At 36.2% G+C, this 22118-nt stretch overlaps 1 protein-coding gene across 1 annotated transcript; it reads left to right on the top strand.

Annotated features, from left to right (window-relative positions):
• Positions 1-4095: 4095 nt before the first annotated feature.
• On the top strand, positions 4096-21516 carry LOC133328455 (dynein axonemal intermediate chain 7). Its single transcript, XM_061537022.1, has 14 exons — positions 4096-4134; positions 4331-4419; positions 4506-4944; positions 7177-7334; positions 7392-7478; positions 7535-7734; positions 7800-8150; positions 10000-10156; positions 10221-11322; positions 15547-16166; positions 18426-18550; positions 18915-18990; positions 20634-21009; positions 21277-21516. Exons 1-14 carry the CDS (start codon positions 4096-4098, stop codon positions 21514-21516), a joined length of 4059 nt encoding a protein of 1352 aa, XP_061393006.1.
• The last annotated feature ends 602 nt before the right edge of the window (positions 21517-22118 follow it).

Here is a 22118-nt window from a genome sequence, read left to right as displayed (position 1 = left end):
AAGACTACCTCCATACCATCACCACCACTAAATTTAGTATCAATTACTTCCAAACACAGTTGGCGATTGGGCCTTGTTAGTAACTTTTTAAACGAAAAACGATATCTTCCGCCGTTTTTTTTTTTTCACAGCTCGGAAAAAAATCATAGATTTTTTTAAGAAAAAAAAATTGTTTAAATTTATTTTTAATTTTTTTTATTTAATTTTATAATAATATTTTTTTGCAGACGAAATTGAAACCCATTTGACAATGAAGATATCAAAGGGTCTGACGAAACTAATAAATCATTTATGATATCTTCCATAATATTTTTCCTTAAATTTTTCCTTGTATTGCTCTAGCGTATGTTTCGATAGTCCTTGTTCCTGGCTTCAAGAGCTTCTTCGGACATTATACCAAGGTATCAGTTAAATGGTACCAAAGTATCAGTTAATTGGGTGTTATTATTATTTGATTTTGAAAACTTTCTGGGCGTGCTTCAATAATCCTAGCAATCATATGGTTTGTAATGGTACTTCAGCGAAATTATCAGTGACCGTCATGACACTAGGATAGTGTCACTAGGATAGTGTCAATGCTACGACAACGCAGTTTGTCGTAGCATGGATATATATCGACCCTTTAGCGGCTCTCTTTGACAAATTCCATGTGTACTTGATATGTCCAACATCTACAAATAGCGCCAGTGCTTTTTCATGAGACCTGCTTTAAAATAGCAATCGTAAGTTCAAATTTAAGAATTTCAGCTCTGTCTGTTCTCCAAATTGTACCAGATTTGGTACAATTCTGTACTTTTCATACACTCCCACAGTAACCTAAGTGGCAGCTTTCAGAATTCGAGTTCTAACCGTTCACTCAAGTCCACATTGTACCAAATTTTGTGCTTTTCGTACCCATAAGTACGAATTTCCAAAACTACCTCAGTCATGCACTCCAATAATAACCTTAAGTGCACATTTAAATATCCCAGCTCTATCCGTTCACCAGCATCCAAATTGTATCAAATTTAGTATCATTTATTACTTTTCGTAGACGTTAGTAGGAGGTTCTAAAACTTCTCAATTTCACACTCCAAAACTTTATTTTTAATGACAAATTTCAGGATCCCAGCCCTATCCGTTCATATAGATCCAAATTGTACCATATTTAGTACATATGAGTTCGAATTTCCAACACTGTCTCAATCCTGTATTCTAACAGTAATTTTATTATACCCTTCACAACACTGTGGTACAGGGTATTATGTCTTTGTGCATATATTTGTAACAGGCAAAAATAATCGAGATAGACCAATGGTTCCTTTTGAGAATATGCATAGACTCACTTTCTGAGTCGATTTATGCACCAAAGTCTCTGAAAATCATTTGATTTGTACGAATTGTGGCATAGCGTATTGAATTAAATCTAGAATGGCGTATGCTAAGTTTTGTGAAAATCGGTGCAGATTTAGATATAGCTTCCATATATAGTTTCACCCGATTTTAGGTAAATTGTGCACCAAAGTCTTTGCTAATTTTTTTATTGGCATAGATATATCGTAGCTTCCATATATAATTTCGAATTATTTATGTTTATTGTATACCACATAATCAATAGGTGTCTGATTGAGATTAAATTTTAAACAGTGCAGCATACCGAATAGAGTTTGTCAAGTTGGCTTTAAATCGATTTACACAAATCTGTCCCACTGAGCGCAAACGACTCTAAACTTGCCCAAATGAAATGAAATTTAGCATAGGTTCCAGAAAGACATTAAAATCACATATTTAAGTTCGTTCGATTTCATGTCAAAATTCCTTAAAAAAGGCGACGTCTTTTCGGATACATATGTAGAATATACCCAAAGTGGTGAAGGGTATCATACAGTCCGACTTTACTACTTTCCTTACTGGTTTTTATATATACGTTTTCCATCTCTATCCTTTTATTCAAATCTGAATTGTACTAAACTTAGTACCATTTAGTACACATAATTACGCATTTTTAAAACTAACTCCATGTCTCATCCTACAATCCAATCCTTAATTTTAATTCAAAATTTTATGATTCCCGCTCACACAAAACAAATTGTAACATATTTAGTACCATTTTGTGCTTCTCGTATCCATAAGTACATAATTCCAATACTACCTTAAATCTGTAATTTTTCATTCCAATTTTAAGTTTTCCATCTCTAACCGTTCACTCAAATCTATATTGTACCAAATTTAGTACCATTTAGTACACGTATTACGAATTTTCAAAACTACCCACATATCTCAATCCTGCATTCAAACTGTTATATTAATTCATAATTTCAGGATCTCGGCCCTATCCATTCACACAATTGTTCAACAATTTGTAAACCATTTGGTACCAGTTAGTACTTTTTTTTGTACACTCCAATAGTATTTTTAATTCGAAAATTCTGGAGTCCAGCTCTATCCGTTCACACATAATTAAGTTGTGCCAAATATAGAACCATTTAGTACACATAAGTACTATGCTTCCATATCTCAATTCTATATACCAACAGCAACCACTATTCCAAATTTTAGGTTTCCAGATCTCTCCATTCACCCAAATCCAAATTGTACCAAATTTAGTTCCGTTTAGTACTTTTCGTACATATAAATGCGAATTTCAACTGTAATCTTACTTCCAAATTTCATATATAAAATTTCAAGATTTTAGCTATATATGTTCAATATATGTAGAATTAGAACTACATTTAGTACTTTTAGTACACTTATAGGTCGAATTTCCAAAAACCCCTTTTGTACATCTTTCTAACTTTCCATCAGTGACCCACATTCCAAATTTCAGAATTCTAGCTCTTCCCGTTCGCCTAATACAAAGGGTACCATATTTCGTACATTTTAGTACTTTTCGTACCCTTCTAGTACGAATCTCCAAAAACCCAGCCTTATCTCACGCCTAAACACCAACAACAACCCACACTCAAAATTTCAAGCTTCTAGCTTTAGCCGTTTCGTCTGGGCGATGATCTGTCAGTCAGTCACTCACTCACTTAACACTAAGCTCTTTTATATATATAGATAATATTTGTTGACCCTAGTCGTTCAGGAGGGTGCAAATATCGCGAAGCTCACTTATTTTCGTGGAAGTTGTGTAGGGTATCATATGGTCGGCCCCGTCCGACTATATTGCTTCACTCTGTGGTTGAATGATTATTTTTTACAAGGCCTAGATAAGGCATAGGTTTTTTTGAAGAATATTTTTTACAGTGAATATATAGAGTGGCATTTTTAAAGAATATTTTTACAAGGTTATATAAGGCGTGGATTTTGTAAAGAATATTTTTTACAAGGCATGGATTTTTTAAAGAAAATTTTTACAAGGCATGGATTTTTTAAAGAATATTTTTTACAAGGCCTATATAAGGCATGGATTGTTTAAAAAGTATTTTTTATACAAGGCCTATATAAGGCGTGGATTTTTTACAGAGTATTTTTTATACAAGGATATAAGCGTGGATTTTTTAAAGAGTATTTTTAACTGTCCTTACAAGGAGTGTAATTTTTAAAGAGTATTTTTAAAAAAAAAAAGAGTGGATTTTTTACAGAGTATTTTTTATATAAGGCATGGAAGGGGTATATAAGGCGTGGATTTTTTACAGAGTATTTTTTATATAAGGCATGGAAGGGGTATATAAGGCGTGGATTTTTTAAAGAATATCTTCTGTAAGGTCTATATAAGGTGTGGATTTTTAAAAGAATATACTTTGGAAGGTCTATATAAGGCGTGGATTTCTTAAAGAATATATTTTGGAAGGTCTATATAAGGCGTGGATTTTTAAAAGAATATACTTTGGAAGGTCTATATAAGGCGTGGATTTCTTAAAGAATATTTTTAAAGAGTAGTTAATTCGCTTTATTTATTTATTTCTTTTTTTAATTTTTATTTCCATGTAAACCATGTCTACAAAGCCAACGCAAGCCGGCCACATAATAAGCCTTTTTATGTTTTCCATTTTAGCTTATTAAAAACAAAGAATAAAAGGGAAAATATGAAACCAGTTACTTAGCTGTTTTCTGTTTGGCGTTTTTAGTGTGTTGCTCTTGACATAAACAAAATATGGCTATTAAGGCAACATGGCAACGGCTTGGGTTGCTATAAAACATTCTGTATCGGTAAGAAACAAAATTCGGTTTAATATCAAAAAAAGGCAGAAGTTCATTAAATTCGTTAACACTCGCAAAGAAGCCCGGGAAATTAGAGATAGCCGGAAAATGGTAAGGAAAGAAAACAGAAAAATTAAAGGCAATAAATTTACATAAATTATTTTCCAAAAAAAAATATGTTATTTCCTTTATTGATTTATAATAGCCACCGAAGAAGAAATTGAGCAAAAAGGAAAAGGCCCGTTTGGAGGCCGAGCAGGCGGAATTGTTACGAATTGAAATGGAGAGGGAAAAGTAGGTGGCATAAAAAAATATTTCCCAGGATTTTTCATTTAACTTATCCTCCCAATTCCCTGAATTTCCCCCCTCTCCCTTTGCAGACTCAAAAAACTCGAAGAGGCTCGGCAGCGTCGCAAAATCGAACGCGAACAGGCCAAGCACCGTTTGCAAATGGAAATCCTGGAGAATAAACAACGTCGTTCGCAACTTAAAAACAGTATGGCCTTCTTCAATCAGGTACGTCAAACCATCGATGGGATAAAACGTATGGCCAAAGATGAAGTTGATTGGGAGAAATTTATGCGTTGTAATGGCCTACCGAATGCCAATAGCCCCAGTGATTTACGTAAATACATCCATCAATGGAAAATGGATGTAGAGAGGAGAAATCGCGAGTCGCGAAATTGGTTACTGAAGACCAACGAAAGAACGTTGTTAACACAGGATTTTACTGTGCCGGATCTTACCAAGGCAACGTTGCGAAAACAGCAGGGTAATTTGGGTGATGTCTATGCCCAGCGTGTCAAGGAGATATTGGGAGTAAGTACAATTTAATGATACGATAATGGATATGCGCGAGCTTAGGTTCATATTAAATATATTTGACAACGGTCTATTGGAGGACCAACACAAGACGTTGATTTTTAAAAGAATATTTTTTCAAGGGTCACTACAAGGCGTGGTTTTTTTAAAGAATATTTTTCCAAGGGTCACTGCAAGGCGTTGATTTTTTAAAGAATATTTTTTCAAGGGTCATAACACAAGGCGTGGATTTTTTAAAGAATATTTTCTGAAGGCCCAAAACAAAGCGTGGTTTTTGTATAGAATATTTTCTGAAGGCCCAAAACAAGGCGTGGATTTTTTAAAGAATATTTTCTGAAGGACCAAAAAAAAACGTGGATTTTTTAAAGATTTTTTTCTCAAGGACCAAAACAAGGCGTGGATTTTTTAAAGAATTTTTTCTCAAGGACCAAAACAAGGCGTGGATTTTTTAAAGAATTTTTTCTCAAGGACCAAAACAAGGCGTGGATTTTTTAAAGAATTTTTTCTCAAGGACCAAAACAAGGCGTGGATTTTTTAAAGAATTTTTTCTCAAGGACCAAAACAAGGCGTGGATTTTTTAAAGAATTTTTTCTCAAGGACCAAAACAAGGCGTGGATTTTTTAAAGAATTTTTTCTCAAGGACCAAAACAAGGCGTGGATTTTTTATAGAATATTTTTTCAAGGGTCACTACAAGGCGTGGATTTTTTAAAGAATATTTTTTCAAGGGTCATAACACAAGGCGTGGATTTTTTAAAGAATTTTTTCTCAAGGACCAAAACAAGGCGTGGATTTTTTATAGAATATTTTTTCAAGGGTCACTACAAGGCGTGGATTTTTTAAAGAATATTTTTTCAAGGGTCATAACACAAGGCGTGGATTTTTTAAAGAATATTTTTTTAAAGGGTCATAACACAAGGCGTGGATTTTTTAAAGAATTTTTTCTCAAGGACCAAAACAAGGCGTGGATTTTTTAAAGAATTTTTTCTCAAGGACCAAAACAAGGCGTGGATTTTTTAAAGAATATTTTTTCAAGGGTCATAACACAAGGCGTGGATTTGTTAAAGAATTTTTTCTCAAGGACCAAAACAAGGCGTGGATTTTTTAAAGATTTTTTTCTCAAGGACCAAAACAAGGCGTGGATTTTTTAAAGATTTTTTTCTCAAGGACCAAAACAAGGCGTGGATTTTTTATAGAATATTTTTTCAAGGGCCTCCACAAGTTGGGGATTTTTTAAAGAATATTTTTTCAAGGGTCATAACACAAGGCGTGGATTTTTTAAAGAATATTTTTTCAAGGGTCATAACACAAGGCGTGGATTTTTTAAAGAATATTTTTTCAAGGGTCATAACACAAGGCGTGGATTTTTTAAAGAATATTTTTTCAAGGGTCATAACACAAGGCGTGGATTTTTTAAAGAATATTTTTTCAAGGACCAAAACAAGGCGTGGATTTTTTAAAGAATTTTTTCTCAAGGACCAAAACAAGGCGTGGATTTTTTAAAGATTTTTTTCTCAAGGACCAAAACAAGGCGTGGATTTTTTAAAGATTTTTTTTCTCAAGGACCAAAACAAGGCGTGGATTTTTTATAGAATATTTTTTCTCAAGGACCAAAACAAGGCGTGGATTTTTTATAGAATATTTTTTCAAGGGTCACTACAAGGCGTGGATTTTTTAAAGAATATTTTTTCAAGGGTCATAACACAAGGCGTGGATTTTTTAAAGAATATTTTTTTAAAGGGTCATAACACAAGGCGTGGATTTTTTAAAGAATATTTTTTCAAGGCGCGGATTTTTTAAAGAATATTTTTTCAAGGCGTGGATTTTTTAAGGAATATTTTTTCAAGGCGCGGATTTTTTAAGGAATATTTTTTCAAGGCGCGGATTTTTTAAAGAATATTTTTTCAAGGCGTGGATTTTTTAAAGAATATTTGCTGAAGGATCAAACCAAGGCGTGGGTTTTTTAAAGAATATTTTCTGAAGGACCAAAACAAGGCTTTTAAAAATATTTTCGAAAGGACCAACCAAAGGACCAAAGTTTTTAAAGAATGTTTTCTGAAGGGTTGTCAAATTTTCCTACCATCCTACCCGCCATTGTTGAAGGTCCTCAACGATTAAGAGTCCACCTTATGGCTTAGCCCTTATTTTCAGTACTTCTGAATTTTTGGAAACTTAATCTTAAATAAAGGTAAACTTTTTGATATAACCCTCTTATAATTTTGATCTTTTAGATCCTCCAAGAACTCAATGATGCTCTCAATGACAAGACCAAACCTCAGCATACCCTAACCGATCTGGGTAAACTTAAGACAGAAATACGAATTTTACTCAAAGAATATTTGGATGATTTTACCTACAAGACCATGTCGCATGTGGAAAGGGATATGGAGTAAGTAGAGACAAATAGCAATTCAATTTATTCAAATAAAATAACCTCCTTCTCCAGGATTGATCGACCAGGAGTATCAAAACACATCTACGATTCGGAAGTATTCAAAAGTTTTATATGGACTTTCTCCAAGGATGCACAGATGTAAGTAGGACAATTTTTGAAATTGGAAGCTATTTTCTAATGACTTTATTCTGCAGTTCCCTTAGCGCCAAACCGAGAATCGGGGAGCAAAATCTACACAATGAAATTGAGTTCCCCTTGATGAAAATGTTATTATCCTTACCACCATCGGTAACACTTTACAGCTCCGCCTTAAGGGGTCTATGGTTAAACTATGATCACCTAAGCGATTATTGTCCAAGTTTTAATTTGAAGAAACCCCGATCACCGCATATAAGTAAATCGAATAACACTTCTACGGGTTTCCGATTCTAAAAGAAAAATACTTTCTCCTCCTTCCAGATATGTTACACCAAACAAAAAGAGAATGGCGTAAACGCAAAGAGATCCTGCAAAATATGTTGGATGAATGTTCGAAGGAAATTCCGCTGCATGAATTGGAACAATACGAACAAGAGGGTGCCAATCAAAAGTCAAGGGAGAAAAATCTCGATGTGGACAAGCTGTATTTGGAATATGAAGATGAATTAAATAAGCTGAGACGCAAAGCAATTGGTCCGGAAAGTTTTGGCCTCTTAGATACTGATGTTAATTTGAGGAAATATCGCATCATTGGTGGTGTCTATTGTTTGGATTATTTGGAAACACCGCAGCAGGATAAGCAGTTGAATTCACGGTCCTTTATAAGGACGAGTAAGTTGAAGAGAGGGCTGAAAAATAATTGGGATCACTATAATAATGAAAAGTGGACGACAGCGACTAAGGGGTTCCCCATTCTGAACGGGGCATATTCTTTAAAAAATCCACGCTTCTGCTAACCCTTGAGAAAATATTCTTTAAAAAATCCACGCTTCTGCTAACCCTTGAGAAAATATTCTTTAAAAAATCCACGCTTCTGCTAACCCTTGAGAAAATATTCTTTAAAAAATCCACGCTTCTGCTAACCCTTGAGAAAATATTCTTTAAAAAATCCACGCTTCTGCTAACCCTTGAGAAAATATTCTTTAAAAAATCCACGCTTCTGCTAACCCTTGAGAAAATATTCTTTACAAAATCCACGCTTCTGCTGAGCCTTGAGAAAATATTCTTTAAAAAATCCACGCTTCTGTTGAGCCTTGAGAAAATATTCTTTAAAAAATCCACGCTTCTGCTAACCCTTGAGAAAATATTCTTTAAAAAATCCACGCTTCTGCTAACCCTTGAGAAAATATTCTTTAAAAAATCCACGCTTCTGCTAACCCTTGAGAAAATATTCTTTAAAAAATCCACGCTTCTGCTAACCCTTGAGAAAATATTCTTTAAAAAATCCACGCTTCTGCTAACCCTTGAGAAAATATTCTTTAAAAAATCCACGCTTCTGCTAACCCTTGAGAAAATATTCTTTAAAAAATCCACGCTTCTGCTAACCCTTGAGAAAATATTCTTTAAAAAATCCACGCTTCTGCTAACCCTTGAGAAAATATTCTTTAAAAAATCCACGCTTCTGCTAACCCTTGAGAAAATATTCTTTAAAAAATCCACGCTTCTGCTAACCCTTGAGAAAATATTCTTTAAAAAATCCACGCTTCTGCTAACCCTTGAGAAAATATTCTTTAAAAAATCCACGCTTCTGCTAACCCTTGAGAAAATATTCTTTAAAAAATCCACGCTTCTGCTAACCCTTGAGAAAATATTCTTTAAAAAATCCACGCTTCTGCTAACCCTTGAGAAAATATTCTTTAAAAAATCCACGCTTCTGCTAACCCTTGAGAAAATATTCTTTAAAAAATCCACGCTTCTGCTAACCCTTGAGAAAATATTCTTTAAAAAATCCACGCTTCTGCTAACCCTTGAGAAAATATTCTTTAAAAAATCCACGCTTCTGCTAACCCTTGAGAAAATATTCTTTAAAAAATCCACGCTTCTGCTAACCCTTGAGAAAATATTCTTTAAAAAATCCACGCTTCTGCTAACCCTTGAGAAAATATTCTTTAAAAAATCCACGCTTCTTCTGACCCTTGAAGAAATATTCTTTAAAAAATCCACGCTTCTGCTAACCCTTGAGAAAATATTCTTTACAAAATCCACGCTTCTGCTGAGCCTTGAGAAAATATTCTTTACAAAATCCACGCTTCTGTTGAGCCTTGAGAAAATATTCTTTAAAAAATCCACGCTTCTGCTAACCCTTGAGAAAATATTCTTTAAAAAATCCACGCTTCTGCTAACCCTTGAGAAAATATTCTTTAAAAAATCCACGCTTCTGCTAACCCTTGAGAAAATATTCTTTAAAAAATCCACGCTTCTGCTAACCCTTGAGAAAATATTCTTTAAAAAATCCACGCTTCTGCACACCTCTGAGGAAATTTTCTTTAAAAAATCCACCCTTCTGCACACCTCTGAGGAAATATTCGCTAAAAAATCCACGCTTCTGCTACCCCTTGTGCAAATATTCGTTAAAAAATCCACGATTCCTTTGACCCTTGAAAAAATATTCTTTTAACAATTCCCACTTCTGATAGTCCTCTGGTAATCCTCCCAAAATATTCAATTTTTTACGATTTAGTTTTAGCTCCAAACAAACTCTCCCATAAGGTGTATTATCAGACCTATAAACCCCCACCACCTCCCTTGCCGGGTGTTAGACGATTGCCGGAAGAAATTGAGGCTGAGATGCGTATGGTGGAGGCAGCTTTGGATAAATTGGCCTTGGTTACAGTGGAGTAAGTTAGAACCATATGTAAATATAACACCCCTCGATAATTCCGTCATTCCTTCTCCGCAAAGCTTACCCGACAGTGTTATATGGTTCGAGCCCCCCATTGCCTGTCGTTGGGAAACTCAAATGGAAACTCTCGAAGCCGATTTAATGGATGGGGCAAAACCAACAACAAACAGTAACAACACCACCGAAGCAACACCCATACCCACAACCACAAATGCCAGCCCCCTTAAAAGCCTGTCACCCCGTTTCCCCTTATCGAAGTTACGTAAGAAGAGTTCACAAAAATCTGCTGCCGGTGCCACCGGCAACTTACCCGTGAGAGAAATTACCGACTTCGATATGTTTAATATTCCCAGTGATATCGATATTTATGGTTTGGTAAAAGATTTCATTGTACCTCGAATACCACAAGGATTTTGTGTTCGATTCGATACCGAACGCCTTAAACAATTCCAACAGCAACAACGTAAGGCGCGTAAGCATAACAAGCGATGGAAACAGCCAAGGCGTCTGCTGTATTTGGCTAAGCCTAAAAATGTAACATTTACACCAATTCCCATTAGGTCGGTGGCCACCACCACAACCACCACCGCCGACCACGGAACCTCAAAGAGCTCTTGTTCCAGTAGCTTTGATAATGATATGGCTGAGGAAAAAATGGTTGTGGTTGTGATGGAAGAAACAACAACACCACCAACAGTAACCGGCACCAATGGCAATGCTGCAAAGGCTCAAAACACATTGGAAAATCTACTGCAAAGATCTCGCATTACTGAGGATTTTCTAGATTTGGATGAGCCTCGGGAATTCTTTCCAAGTGTTCAATTTGAAAAAGTATTAAAAATAAAACCTTATCCAGCCGCAGCAGCAGCAGCGACACCAATCACCATTGACGACAATGACAAACACAGAGTGGCAGATACATTGGATTTAAAACAAAACCGTCGTCCTAGTGAAACATCCTATAAGGATGAGAAAACCAAAGCTGTCAGTCGTAACAGCAGTAAGGGTAGCTTAGCAAGTGACAAGAGTTCACAAAGTAAACGTAGCGTTCATACAGTGGGTAGTGAAGTATCAAGGCGATCGTCATCGAACCAGAGTGATTCAAAGGAAACGGAAGAGGATAGGGAGTTAACTTCGTATATGTTTTCGCAATTAATAGAGGTAAGTCCTCAACAAAATTCTATAAAAAACACAGGATTTCCATCCCTTGAAATGGCCTACTAAAAATATTCTATTAAAAATCCACGCCTTGTAATGGCCTTCTAAAAATATTGCGCAGTTTTTCCAATTTGAAAGACCATTTTCGGCAATGTTGTCTTTGACTTGATCTTTCCATCGTATTCTTGGCCTTCCCCTTCTGCGTGAACCATCAGCTGGTTCGCTTTTATATGCCTTCTGGGCTGGGGTATCTTCATCCATTCTCACAACATGGCCTAACCAACGTAGTCGCTGCAGCTCAATACGTCTGACTATGTCGATGTCCGAGAATAGATGGTACAACTTATGGTTCATTCGATGGAAATATTCACCATCGACGCAGATCGTCCATAGATCGTTCGGAGAAATTTCTCTCAAACACCCCAAGAACTGTCTCAGCTGCTTGCGCAAGTACCCATGCTTCAGATCCATATAACAGCACGGGTAGTATCAGCGTCTTGTAAAGTGCGAGTTTGGTCTGGCGGCAGGTGGCCTTGTTTCTAAACTGCTTACTTAGACCATAGTAGCATCTGTTGCCCATCACAATCCTTCTCCGAATTTCAAAACTGATGTCATTCGTTTTGTTTATGGCGGTGCCAAGGTATATAAAATCTTTAACTACCTCGAAGCTGTATTTCTCAAGTTCCACAGTTGGTCCGAGTCTACTGGACGTCTTGCGTGTTGATACCATCAGCATGGTCTTCTCGCCGTTTACTACCAGACCCACTTTTGCAGACTCCTCAATTTGTTCAAAGGTGGCTGTTACCGCTCGCAATGTTCGACTCATTATATCGCTGTCATCGGCGTAGGCGAGTAACATGTGTTGTTTGATGTACAGAGTGCCATTTCTGTTCACCTTTGCGTCTCGTATGAGCTTTTCCAGTAGAATTTTAAAAAGATCACACGACAAACTGTCACCTTATCTGAATCCTCTTTCGGCATTGAAGGGCTCCGATAGGTCCTTTCCGACTTTAACTGCTGACCTTGTGCCACTTAAAGTTATCCTGCATAGCCGTATTATATTTGCAGCAATGCTGAACGTAGACATGGCTTTAAACACCTTTGAACGGATAGGACTGTCGAACGCGGCTTTATAATCGACGAATAGGTGGTATGTGTCGATGTGTTTTTCGTGGGACTTTTCCAGAATTTTGCGCAGAGTGAAAATCTGGTCAATGGTGGATTTGCCAGGTCTGAAGCCACATTGATATTGTTCAATAATGTCATTGCCCATTGGCTTCAGTCGTTCACACAGCACACTGGATATCACTTTATATGCTATGGGAAGAAGGCTAATTACTCTCTAGTTGGCACATGTCGTCTTGTCTCCTTTTTTATGCACGGGACCCAGAATGCTGAGGTTCCAATTATTGGACATACATTCCTCTAGCCAAATTGTACTAATCAGATGGTGCATGTTCCTGACCAGCATCTGACCACCAGTCTTGAATAGTTCGGCTGGTAACCCGTCGGCTCCTGCTGCTTTATTGTTCTTGAGCCGATTAATTGCTTTTATGACCTCATCTTGGCTAGGTGGTATACATTCTATACCGTCATCTCTTATTGGTTCTGCGGTATCTTCTTCACCGCCACTATTTGATACCAGAAGCTGCTCCTTCCAGATCCTCAACACGCTGTCTGTATCTGTCACCAGGTTTCCTTCTTCATCTCTACGTGAGGATGTACCTGCACCAAAAACATCCGGTTTGGTGTTTTACGCGTTGGCAACATTTCCGGACTTCATTCTGACTCCTGTACATCTCGATTTGCTCACGCTTACGTTTTACTTGTTCTTTCTTCTTAAAATACGATTCTCCTCTCTCCTGATATTTCTCCATCGCATTCCGTGTTGCTACAGGGTTGCCCTATACGCCGCGTTTTTCAGATCAGCAGCATTACGACACTCCTGATCGTACCATGGATTTCTTGGTGGTGGTTTTTGGTACCCAAGTGTTGCTTTTGCTGCAGTATGTAGGGAGTTGGCGATTCTTTGACATTGTGTTTCGATATTATTATCGGGACAAGGGGTGCTTTCGTCAAGCAGGTGAATATGTTGAGCGGAGTAGGCCTCGGCTACCTGTTGTGTTTTTCGACACCGAGTTTCCGTGTTGCGTTAGATCGCACCTTTGTTGCAACATTAGCACGAGTGCGAACCTTGGCTGCTACAACGTAATGGTCCGAATCGATATTCGCTCCCCACATCGATCGGAAGTCTAAAACACTGGTTGAATGCCTTCCGTCTATCACAACATGATTGATTTGATTTCTCGTTGTACGATCGGGAAAAATCCAAGTGGCCTTGTGTATATCGAGATGCTTGAATGTGGTGCTACTGCTAACTACCATGTTTTTTTACTGCCACGAAGTCAATCAACCTCATGCCGTTGTAGGATGTTTCTTCGTGGAGGTTGAATTTTCCGACAGTGGGACCAAAAATGTGTGTATATCGAGATGCTTGAATCTGGTGGTGCTAGCTACCATGTTTTTTGCTGCCGCGAAGTTAATCAACCTCATGCCGTTGATTAATGTTTCTTTGTGGAGGTTGAATTTTCGACAGTGGGACCAAAAATATGTCCCCCTTCGATTTTTGCATTAAAATCTCCTAGCAGAATTCTAATGTCGTGGCCAGGGCAGAGATCATATGCTGTTTCGAGGCGCTCGTAAAAAATATCTTTGGTCTGTTCATCTTTATCTTCGGTCGGAGCATGGGCGCAAATGAGACTGATGTAGAAGAACTTCGCTTTTATACGGATTATAGCAATTCGCTCATGTACTGGAGTGAATCTGGAGACGAGGTCTTTTATTTTCCTCCTGTCTCATTTCATGGCAGCCATAATATCGTATTTCCTGTAAGGCAATAATATCGACTTTGTACTTCTTGAGTACTTCCCCCAAGGCGAACACTGCGCCTGTTCTGTACAAGATGCGCACATTCCAAGTGCAGATTCGCAGATCGTGTTCCCTTATACGTTTGCGGGGGTCGTAGTAAGAGGGATTTTCCGAGTGTGGACAACTAACCCGACGCCTCAACCCATTTTTTTTTAGTTCTTATGGGTGAACTTGCGGCACATGTCAGCTCTTTATTTCAACGGGTGATAAAAATAGCTACCCTAGGTTACACCGCGGTGTGGTCAGTGTCCACAATTGAGATGAAAGAGATAAGCCTGGACTTCGCCATGTTAAAGCCAATCAGAGCCATTGCTTGATATCTATTATACCCTACGCCACCCCTGCCACGCCTTATTTAGTCGCAGAACAAAATATTTTTAAAAATCCAGGTCTTATTTAGTCCTATAAAATATTTTTTTTTTCAATAAAGGCCTCAAAAAATGTCTAAAAAATCTTCGCGTAGTACAGACTTCGAAAAAACAATCTTCAAAAAATCACAGCTTGTGTTGTTATTAAGAAATATGGCAACCCTGTTTGGTATCCCATTACTACACTCTATTAAATTGGATTTTAAAAATATTATTGGCAAATCAATCAAACAAATTAATCATCGTTAATATTGAATGATTTCCGCTCTATAATTTTTATATTACCACTCAATAAATGAGAAAGCTAAAAATAAGCTACAGACATTAGGGTGGGTCAGTAAAAATTGGCAGAATTATGAAAAAATATGAAAAACTATCATTCCCAGTTTCTTTTTTAATTAAAAATACCAACTTTTTTATAGCCTGCCGTTTATTTTGCTCCTGAACCACCCTAATAAGCAAATTAAAAATATATATATGTAAATTTGCATCTGTGTCTATATTTAAATTTTCTTGTTTTGTTTTTCATTTCCCCGCCCCCAACACCAAACGAATGCATGAATGACTTTCCAATCAACAATCATAATATTTTATGACATTCATGTATCCTGTCGACACAAAAAATAACAACAACAACACGAACAACAACAATATTCAATGGCAACTCAATCATCAATCTGTGTTTCCAACCAACCGTTCCACCTCCTCCTGGGCGGTCCTCTCCCACTGCTGTTTTGCCACGAAAAACACGTTGGGAAAAATCAAATAAAATGTGAAACCAACAACAACACTCACTCACAATTACTTTGACTAACAACCAATCCACACACACACATTTTCACCCACATACACACTCACACACACAAAACGACAAAAATCCCCATCGAAATCCAAAAATTGCTACTCTCTGTGTTGATGAGTGGGTAAACAGGACTTGGATCGTTTGTGCGAATTACAAATGCCACTGCAGGGTGAAGCTTTAGAAAAGATTTCAGCAAATCTAATGGGGAGAAATGGCAGCAATAACAACAAAAACAACAACAATAATGGGAATGGAGGTGGCAGCGGTGGAGCTACGTCTCCCAACACCATGGAAGGTGGCGCAGCTCAATCTTCGCCTGCAACTATACCAGGTGGCAATGCAGCCGCAGCAGCTGCAGATACTGGTGCCAACAACGCTTCAGGTCTTGCCTACTATTCGGGTATATCTTTTATACGTGATTCCGATGCCATGCCAGGTGGAGAGGAGCAGAACGCCGAGGATGAGGAGGAGGTCCTATTAGATGATGAAAGTAGTTCGGATGATGAATATGATGATGATGAAGAGGATGATGATGAATATCTTTTATATGATACAATGAATACTAATGGCACGGGAGTGGGTGGTGGTGGAGGTGCGGGTCTGAATGATCCAACCATAACCACGGATGACAATCTAACATATCGCAGTGATGCAAGTGGTGGCACCAGTGCCGGTGGTAAAGAAGGAGGATTGCAAGATTTTTTGAAAACCCATGCAGCTAACAGCAATAGTGGCAGTCTGGCGAATGGGTAAGTGACAGGTATTAATATTCTAAATGGGGTAAAGAGGCACAATTTTAACAACCCTTAAAAATGAATCTTTAAAAAATCCACGCCTTGTATAGACCTTGAAAAATGCATCTTAAAAAATCCACGCCTTGTATAGACCTTGAAAAATGAATCTTTAAAAAATCCACGCCTTGTATAGACCTTGAAAAATGAATCTTTAAAAAATCCACGCCTTGTATAGACCTTGAAAAATGAATCTTTAAAAAATCCACGCCTTGTATAGACCTTGAAAAATGAATCTTTAAAAAATCCACGCCTTGTATAGACCTTGAAAAATGAATCTTTAAAAAATCCACGCCTTGTATAGACCTTGAAAAATGAATCTTTAAAAAATCCACGCCTTGTATAGACGACCTTGAAAAATGAATCTTTAAAAAATCCACGCCTTGTATAGACGACCTTGAAAAATGAATCTTTAAAAAATCCACGCCTTGTATAGACCTTGAAAAATGAATTTTTAAAAAATCGACGCCTTGTATAGACCTTGAAAAATGAATCTTTAAAAAATCCACGCCTTGTATGGGCCTTGAAAAATGAATCTTTAAAAAATTCACGCCTTGTATGGGCCTTGAAAAATGAATCTTTAAAAAATCCACGCCTTGTATGGGCCTTGCAAAATGAATCTTTAAAAAATCCACGCCTTGTATAGACCTTGAAAAATGAATCTTTAAAAAATCCACGCCTTGTATAGGCCTTGAAAAAGTAATCTTTAAAAAATCCAAGCCTTGTATAGACCTTGAAAAATGAATCTTTAAAAAATCCACGCCTTGTACAGACCTTGAAAAATGAATCTTTAAAAAATCCACACCTTGTATAGACCTTGAAAAATGAATCTTTAAAAAATCCACGCCTTGTACAGACCTTGAAAAATGAATCTTTAAAAAATCCACGCCTTGTATAGACGACCTTGAAAAATGAATCTTTAAAAAATCCACGCCTTGTATAGACGACCTTGAAAAATGAATCTTTAAAAAATCCACGCCTTGTATAGACCTTGAAAAATGAATCTTTAAAAAATCCACACCTTGTATAGACCTTGAAAAATGAATCTTTAAAAAATCCACACCTTGTATAGACCTTGAAAAATGAATCTTTACAAAATCCACGCCTTGTATGGGCCTTGAAAAATTAATTTTTAAAAAATCCACGCCTTGTATGGGCCTTGAAAAATTAATCTTTAAAAAATCCACGCCTTGTATAGACCTTGAAAATTGGATCTTTAAAAAATCCACCCCTTGTATAGGCCCAAAAAAAATATTTAAAAAATGCTCGTCTTACTATGGTTCGAAAATCGTTAAACAATCCAAAGAGAGATTGTCCTGTCATAGTGTTCAACTTTTTCATATCCTCCTTTACAACGAAATTCATCGGAATTGAGGACAGTAACATTTAAAAGACCATTGAAGACAATTGAGAAATTAATTGTAGTGTAACATGAATGTGCTTAGCCACTGCTAGTGATGACAATGGGGTACTTTCGTAACGCTTTTGTTGTTCTTGTCGGCGTTTTTATTGTCTCCTCCAAATTGAGTCATTCAAATGTAAGGATTGCTCGTTTCCTTCCTACACCCACACACACACACCAAATGTTATTTCTACAAACAACTTGGTCGATTGATGTCAATTGGATTGTATCTGGCAATTGTTTTTCTTGTTGTTGCAGGCGTCGAACACTTCGTCGGTATGTTGTTCGTTGTCGATGTTCAAAAAATGAAACGAATCTCAGAATTGCTTTGAATTGATTTAATTGCATTGCAAGTGACATTGGAACAAAGGATTTGTTTTTGAAAGAGAGGTACATACACACAATATGTGTGTGTATATACGAGAAAGGATATAACAAATTATTGCATAACAATATAAAAGGATATTTGTTTAAGAATTTAATAAACAGCAGATTTCTTTTCCTAGAATATTTTATTAGGGATTACATGTGAAAATTTTTAAATTTCTTTTCCAAGGACTATTCACAGCGTAGCATTTTAAAGGACATTTTTCCAAGGACTATTAACAGATAGGATGTCTTAAATAATAATTTTCCGTACTATATACAGCGTGGATACAGAATAATAGAAGAACAATCCGAGCATTTTTTGCCTAATATAATTTCCTTCACCTCCCCCCATACCTCACGGAAGAAAAAAATCCAAAAACCAATAACTTCAAAACTAAATTCAAAAAACATTTTCTTTTTTTTTTTTTGCATTTTACCATTTCTAGGAAAAAGTCAAAACTGTCAAATCCAGCCGCTACCTTTACCGAAGGCAAATGGAGTACACGAGATGTACATGATACCAAATTCAATGAGGATAAACTTTCCATACAATTTCGAACAGGTCGTTTAGGTAAGATTAGAACGAGCACACACACAAACAAATGCCACCACAACGTAAACACACACACCTAAATACCCACACTTTTGTGCTACATGGTAGTGCACTTAAATCCTAAGGCATAAAAACCACTCAACAACCAAACAACTGCACCACCCTACCCCATGAAGACGGTGTTCAATATGTAGATCCAGAATATTTTTTTGAAAGTTACATGCAGGAGTATAACAGCGATTCCAACATGTCTAGCTTATTGATATTCGATGCTGTTAACAATAAAACCAACAACATTTTTTTTTACTCTCCATCTCGATTGCATCTCTGCTGAAAATGCGATTGCCAACAACAACATAAATTTTAACGTTATGTCAACAAGGAATTTTTGGATTTGCCTTAAACCGATACAGCAATATGCCCTATCAGACATGGGAAATAAAACCGGATTTGAAAAAGTGAGTAGGGCACAGTGGATAAATATGACCAGAGTCAATATTTGGCAATAGTATTGACTCGAGTCAATAGAATTGACTAAAAGTCAATAGTATTGACTAGAAGTCAATAGTATTGACTAGAAGACAATAGTATTGACTAGAAGTCAATAGTATTGACTAGAAGACAATAGTATTGACTAGAAGTCAATAGTATTGACTAGAAGTCAATAGTATTGACTAGAAGTCAATAGTATTGACTAGAAGTCAATAGTATTGACTAGAAGTCAATAGTATTGACTAGAAGTCAATAGTATTGACTAGAAGTCAATAGTATTGACTAGAAGTCAATAGTATTGACTAGAAGTCAATAGTATTGACTAGAAGTCAATAGTATTGACTAGAAGTCAATAGTATTGACTAGAAGTCAATAGTATTGACTAGAAGTCAATAGTATTGACTAGAAGTCAATAGTATTGACTAGAAGTCAATAGTATTGACTAGAAGTCAATAGTATTGACTAGAAGTCAATAGTATTGACTAGAAGTCAATAGTATTGACTAGAAGTCAATAGTATTGACTAGAAGTCAATAGTATTGACTAGAAGTCAATAGTATTGACTAGAAGTCAATAGTATTGACTAGAAGTCAATAGTATTGACTAGAAGTCAATAGTATTGACTAGAAGTCAATAGTATTGACTAGAAGTCAATAGTATTGACTAGAAGTCAATAGTATTGACTAGAAGTCAATAGTATTGACTAGAAGTCAATAGTATTGACTAGAAGTCAATAGTATTGACTAGAAGTCAATAGTATTGACTAGAAGTCAATAGTATTGACTAGAAGTCAATAGTATTGACTAGAAGTCAATAGTATTGACTAGAAGTCAATAGTATTGACTAGAAGTCAATAGTATTGACTAGAAGTCAATAGTATTGACTAGAAGTCAATAGTATTGACTAGAAGTCAATAGTATTGACTAGAAGTCAATAGTATTGACTAGAAGTCAATAGTATTGACTAGAAGTCAATAGTATTGACTAGAAGTCAATAGTATTGACTAGAAGTCAATAGTATTGACTAGAAGTCAATAGTATTGACTAGAAGTCAATAGTATTGACTAGAAGTCAATAGTATTGACTAGAAGTCAATAGTATTGACTAGAAGTCAATAGTATTGACTAGAAGTCAATAGTATTGACTAGAAGTCAATAGTATTGACTAGAAGTCAATAGTATTGACTAGAAGTCAATAGTATTGACTAGAAGTCAATAGTATTGACTAAAAGTCAATAGTATTGACTAGAAGTCAATAGTATTGACTAGAAGTCAATAGTATTGACTAGAAGTCAATAGTATTGACTAAAAGTCAATAGTATTGACAAGAAGTCAATAGTATTGACTAAAAGTCAATTGTATTGACTAGAAGTCAATAGTATTGACTAGAAGTCAATTGTATTGACTAGAAGTCAATAGTATTGACTAGAAGTCAATTGTATTGACTAGAAGTCAATTGTATTGACTAGAAGTCAATAGTATTGACTAGAAGTCAATAGTATTGACTAGAGTCAATTAAAAAAATTTTTAGGTAGTTTGTTCCCACTGTCCAATTTACAAATTGTAACTGTTGTTCATTTGTTTTTCTTCCATTACCACACCCACCATTCAGTCCTGGGACAATTCTCTTCAGTTTCACAGCATCATTGGTTAGTCTCGATATAACCATAACCTCTGAGGGTTATTGTGTCAATAATTTTCAAGGTGGCTCAACCACTGCCATTAATGAGATGATTGGTCGAACATTGTCATTAGAGGCGATTAAAGAGATTTTGATTTCTTCGGCGGTCGATATATTCCCCGATGAGGATGCCTTCTGTTATACGGAGGGTTCGTGCGAGAAGAACTATGTCATGGAAATGCATTTGTATGCGTGTATGTCAACATTGGCCCTATCACACAATTTCAGTTGGTCACGTTGGAATCTGTTGGCTGGTAGCCGGACTGCGGTCTTGTTAATCCGTGAATTGATCGAAGGTAAAAAAGTGGTAAGTGACAAAGAAGAGGCGAACAATGAAAAATAAACAAATTAAATGAGGAAACATGATTCGATTAGTGGAAGTGTGAGAGAGTGAATGAGTGAGGTATTTTGGGAGGAAATTTGTCGGGAGATAAAAACATCTTAAATTTAAAACGAATTTAAACAGCTTACCATTTGAGATTAAATTTTTAAAGATGCTCACCTGAAAGAGAAGAAACATAAATTAATTAAATTTTAAATGCAGCAATAAATCTTTATTTTTTAATTTTTCTAGCCCAACCACTCTACATTGTTGGTAACCCCCTTGAAGACAGCCATTATCGATTGCACCGAAGTTTCGGCCAGTTTTAATTCACTGGGTATCACTGGTATGGAATATTATGCCGATCTTTATCAATTGGCACAAGTCCATGCCCAACCATGTAGCCTTGAGAAACAACGTACCATGGATCCAATGCTGCGGGACAATGTAGCCACTATATTAATGGCAATACGACCCTTGAGTTTTTGTTAAATTTTTTGGCGAAAAAAGAGAAAGAACATCAGCGAAGGTATTTTAATGTAATTTATGTCAGCCAAAAAACACTAAATCATAAGAACGAGAGAAAACAACGACACTAAACGTTATAACGCTCATCGAGCGAAGACAAAGAATGGAAAAAACAAAATTAAAAAATATTCCATGTATTTTTTACTATTGCCGGTAACGAGAACCAGCATATACACACAAAAAGTATACAGACAGCCACCATTAGCCAGAAGCAGCAGCAGGTACATCAGCAGTCTTCAAACCTTATTTTGTGCATGAGAAGAGAAGTGAAAAAAAACCTAACTGGAAATCGGGTTAAGTGAGCCTTTTGTCATGAGCAATTTTCAGAACAAATGACTTGGCAAGCAATTAACGAAGCGTGGCTAAACGTGTTAACTTACACGGAGAAATGTCTGCGATATTATATAAAGAAGCAATTAAATATTTAATTTTATACATACAAATAAAAATGCATACAAAATAAAAATAAACAACAAGAAGAAGAATTTTCACTCTGGTTAAAATACTGACTATAGTCAATAATCTTTACTCTTGTCAATAACATTGACTTTGGTTAAAAATCATGA

This window comes from Musca vetustissima, unplaced genomic scaffold, assembly GCF_032173495.1.
Source record: "Musca vetustissima isolate MV318-11 ecotype Yass unplaced genomic scaffold, APGP_CSIRO_Mvet_v1 utg296058, whole genome shotgun sequence".
In the NCBI taxonomy this organism is placed as follows: Eukaryota; Metazoa; Arthropoda; class Insecta; order Diptera; family Muscidae; genus Musca; species Musca vetustissima.
The sequence above is the reverse complement of the archived record's forward strand: the minus strand, read 5'-3'. Positions and strand labels throughout refer to the sequence as shown.